This window comes from Salvia splendens, chromosome 13 (assembly GCF_004379255.2).
Source record: "Salvia splendens isolate huo1 chromosome 13, SspV2, whole genome shotgun sequence".
NCBI classification, from domain to species: domain Eukaryota; kingdom Viridiplantae; phylum Streptophyta; class Magnoliopsida; order Lamiales; family Lamiaceae; genus Salvia; species Salvia splendens.
This window is the reverse complement of record NC_056044.1, coordinates 2,488,087-2,499,554: the sequence shown is the minus strand read 5'-3', so window position 1 is coordinate 2,499,554 and position 11,468 is coordinate 2,488,087. Positions and strand designations below refer to the sequence as shown.

Below are 11,468 nucleotides of genomic sequence, written 5' to 3'. Positions count from 1 at the left end.
TGCATATGAAAATGGGTGTCGCACTTCACTACCAAAATTTGGGTTCTTTCAACTTTTTTGCTGTTAATCGAAGACTTGTGACCAATAATTGCACAATACCTAAACTATATGTGCACAAAATTTGCCTGCTTTTCCGGCATCATTCCCTCCTTGTCCATTCTTTTTTTCATGCATTGCAAAACTAACAAGATAAAATAATGGTGAGAGATAGAGTAATAGTAAAAAGGTAATTCAAAACGAAAATAACAATAAAAAATCGATGTATAGATAAAAGCCCACTACATAACCAAAGTATTGACGAACAGAGTAAAACATGAATAAGGAGACATCACACATTTTCGATAAAATAAAGACTCAAATGAAAGACCGGTAAACAATAGTCTACTGAAAAGAGCAGTCTCAAAGTGGCTCGAATTGGATGAAAAGTTCCAAACAGTAGGAATATCGACTTACCCTAGTAAAATACTCTTATATTTGTACCAAGTACTAGCCAATTCTTGGAAACAAGTATTATAACTCTTACAATTATCCAAGATCACCTCATGCAATAATTGGAGGCTTGGAGCCAATCTTGAATAACCCCAAACCTCATCAAAAGATTCAAAACTAGCACATTCAAGAAAATATGAAACTCACACACACACGTGTAAGTGTGTGTGCAAATGCATTACATATGGATGTAAGAAGAATGATTGCCTTGTTCAAAATGCCCATATCAGGACACAAATGTGCTTTTCAAGTCCAACATAGAAGCAAGTGGAGGGGGTGGTGGAAAAGCTTAATTACAAATATTTAGTGCATCTTAAATAAGATAAGAGACAAAGCCTTCCTAATGATGCCCCATAAATCCAAAAGCATGCAACTCACAAACACTTCTTAAAAAAGAATCTCCTTTTTCTTGAATTATGGGAGGGAATGTCTGTTAACTTTGGGGAAAGCTCAGAGAAGGAAAAGTTGCATGCTTATGATTATGTAATGCATTTTAAGTGGGAGAAAATAAAACCATTGATAGCTTTGGTCAAAGTGAAAAACACCCCTTTTACATTATTGGCCTCATTTCCTCTCTTTTCTTGTACTTGAAAGGGAATTAATGTGACAGATGTTATCATATATATATAACTAAAGCAGATTCAATAATACAAAGGCTAATTCAATCATGAGAGCCCTAACAAGATTCCCTCCATTTTGCAAAATCTTGATCCCAATATGAAGAAAAAGCAAATTTTGAGTTTGGAAAAAGTTCCAAACACTTTGTTACAAATAGATAACTGGATCCCACCCTTGTCCCCTCCATGATTTCCAATGTCTTCCACCATTACACAAAAAAAAGCTTAATCCATTTTTTTCTTCATTTTCTTTTGAATCTGCCTTCTTCCCTTCCCCCCTTTTTCTTAGGGGGTCTTGTTTTTTTTCTTTTTTCTCACTTCATGCAAGGCATGAAGCCCTACCGCGGCGACGACGCCTAAAGGAGCTGCCTTCCGGCGTCGTTCCATGCCGCAAAGACCGGCATGTGAGCTGTGGTGAGCTGCATCGGCCTGATCTGAGTAGTTGGGATCCAAGCGCCCACGTTGGCTGGGGGGGTCACTAACTTATTAGGCCCCCCGTACCTTTCGGGGCTAGCCTCCCTCGAGCTGCTCAGGCTCGTGACCAAGGACGACGCATTCGAGAAGTGGGGCGCCATCGTGGCGTTCGACACCCCCCTCTGGCTCGAGTTGAGACCGCCCATCATTTCGTGCAGGCCCACGGAAAACGTAGGGCTCTGATAGCTCCCGAGATTCAACGTCTTCACATCGAGCGAGCCAACGCCAACGCTCCCCTGATGCCCCGATGGTGCCTGCACCACCGGGGCATCACTATGCAGCACCATCTTCCAATCACATCCATTGGACACGTGCTCAACTTGAGCACTACTGCCACACAACTCGACCCTCTGGGTCGAGGCGTGGCACTCCTCGACGGACGCCACCTCAGCGGCGGGCCTCCCCTCCTTCGTCCTACGTGCCACCTCCCCTGTCGGCAGAGTGTTGCTGGCCATGATCTTCTCCACGTCGTATCGGGAAATATCGAAGTTGGTGACCGCGTTCACCCCCCGGAACTTGATCGCCGCGATGTCGTAGGCCTCAGCGGCCTCCTCTTGCGTGCCTGAAAACAGAGAATCAATAACAAAAATTCAAATTATTTTACTGCAAAACTACTAATCAAGAATAGTATGTCACATTACAAAAGAACTTTCCATTTCCCCTCTTCATCATTTTGTCTATCAAAACCAAAAACAGCCTTAACAAAAGTGGAGTCCCACCAAAAAACCAGTACAGTCAAAGTTGCTGTGTGAAATCAGCCTTACTAAAAGCAATCACAACTCACTGCTCAAAAAGAAAAGAGTGCCAAACAAAGACATTTTACTACAAGCCAACATAAATCAAGATGACATTTCAACACAAACACTAAAATTCTCATTATTTCAAGAATGATTGATGATGTATCACAAATTCTTACTGAATGTTCCAAGGTAGAGATCCTTGTTTCCGGCCACCCGACCGATCCTCGCCTGCCATCTCCCATGCTGGTGATGCCTAAACACACCACAAACAAACCAAAGATTAAGCATTTATGCAACTCAGAGATGTAAAACAAGCTCAAGAATCAAGATCACTCAAATCAACCTTGTTACTCCTCTGTATATCGAAGCTCCTCTAGAAAATCCACTGCTTTTCCTAAAAACATAAATACAGACAGTAAGATTTCAGACAAGCAAGAATGTCAATTTCCAAGATTATGGCAAGAAACAAACATTCACCTTCTCAAGTGGGCTACATATTCTTGTCGGCTCATGTTCTTCATATCCTCAAGTTCTTGATGGTAGTTCTCCAGCTGCAGATTATGTAAAGATCACAACTTTAGTTCTTGAAACAGATAAAAATGTGGTATTACAATGGGAAAATGTGATTTACCCCAAAATTGATGTGGGTGGAAGGCCCCCAGTATTTTAGAGCAGCAAGATCATAAGCTCTTGCAGCCTTGTCTTCCATATCATAACCACCTGTAACTAAATCTTTGAGCATATGTTTCTACTTCTTAAACTTATGCAGTGAGATAATAATCTAAATTCTTACCAAGATAGACTGAACAGCAACAGCAACAGCAACAGCAAAATCCCACCAAGTGGAAAATGAAGAAGAAAATTAACTCCATGGTAAAAATAAAATAAATAAATAATTTGAAGCATATAAAATGGTGTTTATATTTGGACTAACCTTGTCTTCCTTTTCTGGTCTGCCCTTCCTTCTTGCAACTGTTATCCCACAAGTGAGCTTCATACCTACCAGTCCAACGATGTCTGTGGGGAACACAAATAATTCACAAATTATTCAAAACCCAACAAAAAAGATCACTGTTTTAACATGAATTTGAAAAAAAAAAAAATGGCACTGACAAAGCAAGCAAATCATGACTCGCTGACAAAATTCATCCCAAATCTTGAAAAATAGAAGCAATGATGACGATGTTTGAAGAAGAAAAAAATCAGACCTTGTGACGCCGCGATACTGAGAAGTTCTCTGGCCAAATGTGTCGATGGATTTGCGGTGAACAGTCTGCTTCTGCTGCCCGAGCTTCTGAGCTCCTCTCTTCTTCGTTTCCATGGCGGCGGATTCCGTGGTTTCGGAGAGATGGAGCGAGGCGGTGATGCAGCTCGACTGCGAGCCCGGGCTCATCGACAAGCTCAGAGATTGCGGCGGCGCCGCCGCCTCAGTTAGGCTGTGGCTGTGATCCATCCATGTTTTGAGGCATGGGGCGATTTCCTCTTCTGGGATTTGAGGGATTTGGTGCTGGTAGAAGCTGTAGTTGGAAAAGTAGTGATTTTGGTGGGTGTAAAAGTCCATTTCTTGGTTGGTTGCGGCGGCGATGGTGGCGGCGCCGAGGAAGTCTTCGAGCTTGGGGGGAGGCGGGTGGGATTGGGAGAGGGCTTCCATGAGGCAGAGGGAGCCGTCGGATTTGAGGGGCATCACGGAGAGGGGGGCGTGGAAGTCGGCGCCGGCGAAGATGGCGCCGGAATTGGAGAGGTAGAAGTTGTTGCTGTTGTTTTGTGTGGCGGCGGAGGAGGGTGTTGCGGCGGCGGCGGCGGCCTCCATTTTCATGTGGGGTGAGAGGGAAAAGCCCAGCCAGCTGCTGATATCCGCGGCAGCGGCGGCGGTGGTGGTGTCGTTGATGTCTTTCATTTTGTTTGAATTGGATGTTTACACACACTACACGCAGTGGTTTGGCTGTTTTTTTTTTGTTTATTGGGCGCAAACTCAATCAATCATTGGGTGGGAAATGGAGTAATCATTTCATGTTTCTCTCTCACTAGAAAAAGCTTCTCTTCATGTTTATCACAAAACTAGAGGGATATAAACAAGAAAACCAGTCGAAGAAATTAGTCTTTTTCTTTCTTTCCTTACTCTCACATACTTATATATAGAGATAGATAGATCGATATGTAGAGAGGGAGAGAGAAGATAAATGTGTATAGTTTGTTTGAATCGAAACAAAAGGAATGAATTTCAGCAAAGCAAAGTATGCTGGGAAATCGGTGGCATTCCTCTCTGAATTTCCATGGGGATCTGTGTATGTATATATGCATAGATATGAATATGATTTATCTATCAAAGGAAGAAATAATGTGACTTTTGCTTTAATTTTGTTTCTATTTCTTGTGATTAAACCCTAACTTAAACCCTGCAGAAGCTGATAATTACAAATGAGAGAGAAAATCGCAATAAATTTATCTAATTAACCATATATACTATTAAATATGTTCGAAACATATAATGATATAATATATACAACCTGCCATTTATTAACAAATTTTGACACACGTCTTTATTTAATTATTTTAGTGTGGTTGATAATTAAGTGTGTTTTTCTGCTTACGTGGATAGTAATGGAACGATAAAAAAGATTTGAAAATCAACATTTTTTTATTAAAATACAAAGCTGCTTTTTATAAGGAGTATGTCGGTATTAATATATTACGGGTAGTATATAAATATAATTATATACTTAAGGGGGAAACTAGGAGTAGTACGTAGTAGAAAAAAATTGTTTTGTTAATTGGAAATTCTATTTAAATTTATATAATTTTTTATCAGATAATTCAAATGAATCTTTTCAAGAATAAATGCAGACTATTGGAATTAGCTAGATCTGAAAACTAGGGGTAAGGTGTGAAAATGGAATAGCTAGGGTCTGAATATAGAATTATACAGAAAAAGCTGTTCTCAAAATTCTTTCAATGCAGCCATATATTTAAAGTAAATAGTCAGAGAAAATAAACTTTGGGTTAAAATTGATTTTAATATCTCGGCATTTGCTAGCTGTAAAATAATCTAAACAACCTATATTAAAAGTTAAAGAGGAATCAGTAAATATTTTTTCAGTTTTAGTTTAATACTATAGAAAAGGATGTTTTATTTGAGAGGGAGAGAGTGTGTGTATTTATTAGATAGATTTGATGGGTATGGGGCTGTAGATGTGGGCATCATGTCATTTCATGCAGACAGCTTTTAATGTACCATTTTGAACAATGGTGGTAAGATCGGATGTTACTCTTTTCCTCCATTGAATGTCTGTTGTTTAAATTTGGATAAATTTCAGACCTTTAACTAGATTTCTCAAACACTGTAATTTCATTTTTAAAATATGATTTACCTTAGTAAATCTAGTGCAATATTGCTTTTACATTGTCAGAATTTCAAATCTAGCAGCTGTTTGCAATATAAAATACGTACACAAATTCCATTTGTTTTTTTAGTAACAAATGTTGTAGTGTATTTTGGTGGAACAGCGTTTGGAGGTTTACAATTTTGGCTTTTGGGTAAATGCAAACATGAGTTTAACGATCATGATACCAAATCTAGCTACTTGCCAAAGAAATCTTCTCTTTGAAACCCTAATTAACTTAAATTTAATTTTTTAATAGATAAAGTTTTGGAGAATGTGTACAACAAGAAATTATAAATCTATTTTAGAAAATACATCATTCGGCCACAATTATCTCATTTAAGATTGACCGAAGGTTTTAAGAAATGTGAGCGTATGTAAATGATACAGTAAAAATTAACGAAATATGAATCTTATTTGTATATTTTACAGCAACCATTATCGGGGCCACAAAGGGGTGTCGAAACGCTTGGATGGAGCAGTCCAATGCACCTCACGTTGCAAGGGGGGAGTCCTGGATGGGGGACCCGTTCAGCAACTATCGGGGTCTGCATTGCGGACATTTGGATCCGACTATTGCAGAGTGAGAGTGGTTTTTGGGAGAGGGTATGGTTGTGTGCGGTAGAAGTTGTGGTTTGTCATAGAAAATTAGGGGAGTGATGATTTGGCAAGACTTACAATTATTTAAAGAGATATTGATTCCCAAAACTACGAACTTTGGCATAATTCCGGTATACCCACGAACTTTAAAATTTCACAAACTTTACATTCCATGTGTTATTTCCCAACCCTCCCCCCCGCAATTAAGATATTTTAAGCGAAAACTTATTCTACGAGGTAAACCGTACACGTTTATGATATTTAAGACCACATTATAAGTTTATGACAATTAAAATAAAAGGCCACGTAGAAATCACGTTGATTTAGTTGTGCCAATTAAGATTTAAAAAATCATTTATATTAGTCAGATATGGCCGCAGTAGGAAATAATACACTGAATGTAAAGTTTGTGATATTTTAGACCGATTCTAAAGTTCATGGAAATTACTAGAATTATATAAATATTCATAATTTTAAGGACCAATATGTATCCCTTATATAAATAAGTTACAATTAAGCTGTAGTTTACAAGTTTACCAAAATATAGGTTCTTCTACTTCTTTATTAAGGGACTTCTAATTCAATTTAATTTTTCATAATCTTATAAGCAACAATGTTAATTTTTTTACGAAAAGAATAACTCTATTATGACTTGTTTCATCTACCTTCCGTTTCTCATTAACTATGATTCTCTCTATAGTTTATTAGCTTAATTATCTAAACAATACCACAACTTAAGTAGTATACGCTTTTAAGACGTCACATTTACAAGCTCTTGTAACATCTTATGACCTCCATGATTAGATAAACTCACCAAAATAATTGTAGCCAAACCCAATTAATTTAGATTCATAATAATTCTATATGAGTTTATTTATGTCACGTCGTTGTAATATATGAGTATGGCCATATATAATGAATTTTCCTTTTTTGTCTTTCTTAATAAGCACTCGACGAATTCTTAAACTTAACTAGACAATGAAATGTTATCACCTGCCTCATAGTATTATTTAAAATCGACTAACCATACATCAAAAAAAACTTTTAGAATCACAATCGTTTTCTTCCCAACTAGCTAGTCATTGTTACTCAAATATATAAATTAATTTTAAAAAATCAAGAAGTAACTTTTTTACGTTGATTTATGAGGAAAAGTTGGATTGGTTTGAATACATTAGTCAATAGTTTATTAATTTGGACAAAAAGATAAAGTGTGTCTTTTTGCTCCAAATATTCCCGGAATGATGATCAAAGGGCCCTCTAAAATCACAATGCTTTTCTTCATAATTCTTTTACTTATTTTTATGTAGTTTCTAAACTTATGGATGTGGTGTTAACAAATTAAATACGTAATTATTTTATTAAATTAGATTAAAAGGTTCCATTGGAGTAATACTTATCTGCTTTATACAATAATGCAACACTAATAACTAACAACTAATAACCTTTTAATTACTTGGTTTTACTCTTAGAAAATTAATATCTTAAAATTAGTTATGATGGGATTCGTGGGAAGGATTTTTTGCATGGACAAGTACATGAAAAAGAGTTTTAAGGAGACATATTTTCAAATGTAAATGATTTGGTTTGGATGTTGAATGAAAAATAAATACCCCATATAATTTTTTTTGGAGGGAGAAAAGCAAAATAAAAACAGTTGTAATACTAAGGAAAACGGGACTCTTTTTTATTATATGGCAATAATGAGTGAATCCACTTATATACAAACACCCAAAAAGGAAAAAAAAAAAGAAAAAAATATTCTCTTATCTGCAAAACCAAATTATGAGAGTGTGCCCCAGGCCAAAAGCAGCTGATCAAAATACCTTTGTCCATCTCACTTTCACTATAATTTTCCACAATGATATTAGTGGTTTCATTTCAAAGAATTTTGGTAGAGTTAGATTGCTTGAAGAATAAATGTGTGTTTGGATATTTTGTTCATATGATGCAAATCATGAGAAAATGACTATTGTTTTGTTAAAAGTCATTGTTCTTGTAACACCCCTTACTCGGTTAGTTTTAACCGAATAGGTGACGATACCTTTCGGTACGATCGATAAACAAAACCTGCCTTTTTTTTCCACTTTGCAAACACTCAGCATACAACACTATCATAAAATAAACCTGATAAAATAACTATTTACTATTATACATAACAGAAAAATTTGATAACTTGCTTCGATAATTATTTACATCCCCATTAGCAAAAGAAGGTTATAACCTTACATTTGTAACCCAACTATTTACAAACAAAAGATAACCTAAGCATGCCACGTGTAAACTCCAACTTTACCAGCAAAAATGGGGGTAGTGACTTGACATGTGCTGCTGCCAACTAGCGAGTTCACTCGCTTCTATACTCTGCAAGAGGGAGAAGAAAGGGGGGTGAGCTTCGAAAAGCTCGTAGTGTAATCGCATTCCAGAATAAAATCTCTAAAACTTCAATCTATATCACTATCACAAGTAAACACTTTATTACCTGGAATGTCGTATAACACATATTGAATTTATATCGGCATCAATATACCAGTTCAAAATAATATCATCAAATGTTAGCATTCATAGAAGTTTGAATCATTTAAGATCACATATATCGCTTACAAATAATCAACACCTTCATCATGTACAACATCACTATCATATTTATCACGTAGTACTTTCAATAATAACTATCTACCATCTATCAATCAAACCAATAACATGATATAAATAAATAATCCTGTCAGTGGTCACTTTCTTTCATCAACATAATTATACTATAAGCAACATAACTATTTAAAGATTTCAAAGCACCAAAAGTATTATTTCTAAATCAAAAATCACATTCAGCCCCCAAGTTATGCTTAGTGATGGGCACGGGTACACGGACACTATAAGTAGCCCGATGAGGGCGTTTATCATGTACGTCCGTATCGGACACTGTAATCTCTCATATGGCCTATCGCAAGGCAACTGTCATATATTGCCCATATAGGGTACATGTCAACTATCAACATATCATATAGACCATCGCTTCGTTTATCCAGAAGACGAATGATCAAACATGTGTGCAGTACTGATGTCCTATGCCATGCCAACTATACCATGTGATTCAACTATACCATGTGATACACTCAAGCAATGGGGCATAACACAACTATTTCATATCAATTTTTACATTATTCAACACATATGACTATTTAAATCACTTTGCATCTCATAAGAAATACCAAACAACAATTTCAATATCACCCTTTTCTATCACTTTACTTTGAAGTATACAGTCCACGCAATTATTTTTAAGTTCTAGGGCATAAGCATACGAATCACACAAACAAGTAGTAATATTTATCAAAGTTAAAGGAATTAAATTCTAGAATACGCGTACACTACCTGTACACGTAAAAAACGCTATTACTTGCTTAGTCAACCATGGAGGTGCCATTTTCCCTTATCGCTTGTGCTTGAACTCGATTCACCTAATTTTTCAAACAATCACATATACAATTTATAAATAAATACTTAAAGCACAAATATGGAAGCCAAAATATCATATCTATCTATCTCCCTTTTAGCATAAAAACCTCTATTCTCAACTTTTAAAGCTTTAAAAAAAAGGCAGGTTTTATTTATCGATCGTACCGAAAGGTAACGTCACCTATTCGGTTAAAACTAACCGAGAAAGGGGTGTTACAGTTCTTATGAATAAAAGTTATTATTAGTGTGTTAAAAGTTATTGTTTTACGTATAAAAATAATTATTCACGACATGAAGAATTAACGGATCAGATCCAAACCGATCTGATCACGTGGACTATAAGCGAGCATGTACGGAATATTTAAGGTAGCGTGTTTAGTATTTGTATGATCATGTACTCACTCCATATTCAAAAAATAGAAACATTTGAAACGATACGAGTTTTAATGAACAATTAGTAAATTAAGTGAGAAAAATTGGTAAAGTAAGAGAGAGAAAAAGAAAATTGAGTAAAGTAAGAGAGATGAAGAGAAAAAGTAGTGAAAGTAGAGTTAGTGGATTGTGGAGTCCATGTTCTAAAATAGAAAGATTCTAAAGTTTCTATTTTTAAGGAACAATCCAAAATGAAAATAGTTGCTATTTTTAAAAAAACGGGAGTAGTATTTCTTTGCATGCAAATGCATGTAGTGACTAAACTAAGTATATGAAAAATTACCCTTGCTTGTCTATACTACACTTTTAGCACACACATAATACTCCTATTAACAAATACTTAAATCCTATATATAGAATTGATAAAAATAATAAATATAGAAATTAATTTATAATAAAATCTTTTTAGCAAGAAAAATTAGTGCATGAAATCAAATTCTAAATTTTGAATATATTGAATTATATCAAATATATATAGTTATTTTTTACATTATGATCATAGGTACCTATAAATTTAATTAATAATTACTTTGATACGCTTCCATTTTCTCTTAAACACAACTAAATTATATATTTACATACTACTCCTATGAATTAATTGTCGACACATTACACCATTTTGGAAGTCAAAACTAGACTAAATATGTGGAAACAATAGGATAGAAGAAGAAGATAGGTAGGAATATAGAAAGAGGTAAAATAAAAAAAAAGAGGTGCAGCAGAGATCAGACTGCAAATTTTGGAGGTAGCTGTAACCCATTTAGGATATCAAAATATAATTAATTTAGATTGAATTATTATTTTAAAAAAAATACTACTAGTATTATGGCCAATGGTCAATGAGGCAACTGATATATAATCCTCTATATTAGAAAAATATTTCAGAAACTGAAATATTTTTCGTTTTAATAGCGATTATTAGGTTTTTTAAGTGAGAAGTTATGCCAATAAATATTCCTGCATCGGATTGGTATATTTATATTGTTATTAGTGTTGGATTTGTATGTAGAGTTTTTGACCAACGAATACATTTTCCAATTATAAATCCATTATCCACCACTATTAATATTAGTATAATATTATAATCCATTAATTGTTCTTGTTCAGAGTATATTTTTCGCAATCTACTATAAATAATATACTCCCTCCGTCCCCAGTTAATTGTCACTATTTGACTGGACACAAGTTTTAAGAAATGTAAAGAAAAATTAGTTGAAAAAGTTAGTGGAATGTAGACTCATTTTTTTATATTGGTTTTATAATAAAATGTGAGTGAA

General features: G+C 35.2%; 1 protein-coding gene across 1 annotated transcript; it reads right to left on the bottom strand.

Moving 5' to 3' along the window:
• Positions 1–1,076: 1,076 nt before the first annotated feature.
• Positions 1,077–4,644, bottom strand: LOC121761344 (AP2-like ethylene-responsive transcription factor CRL5). The gene is made up of 8 exons (XM_042157000.1): positions 3,529–4,644; positions 3,255–3,337; positions 3,114–3,122; positions 2,952–3,040; positions 2,798–2,871; positions 2,664–2,714; positions 2,497–2,573; positions 1,077–2,142 (listed from the first exon to the last, which is right to left on the bottom strand). Exons 1-8 carry the CDS (start codon positions 4,215–4,217, stop codon positions 1,463–1,465), a joined length of 1,752 nt encoding a protein of 583 aa, XP_042012934.1. The 5' UTR covers positions 4,218–4,644; the 3' UTR covers positions 1,077–1,462.
• Between the last annotated feature and the right edge of the window lie 6,824 nt (positions 4,645–11,468).

Bases quoted from the DNA above. Each gene is read 5' to 3' on its own strand.
- LOC121761344 (XM_042157000.1), bottom strand. From the start codon at position 4,217: ATGAAAGACATCAACGACACCACCACCGCCGCCGCTGCCGCGGATATC. The intron at 2,715-2,797 runs GTGAATGTTTGT...TTATGTTTTTAG, and splicing joins TATGTAGCCCACTTGAGAAG to GAAAAGCAGTGGATTTTCTA. The intron at 2,574-2,663 runs GTTGATTTGAGT...TGGTGTGTTTAG, and splicing joins ATATACAGAGGAGTAACAAG to GCATCACCAGCATGGGAGAT.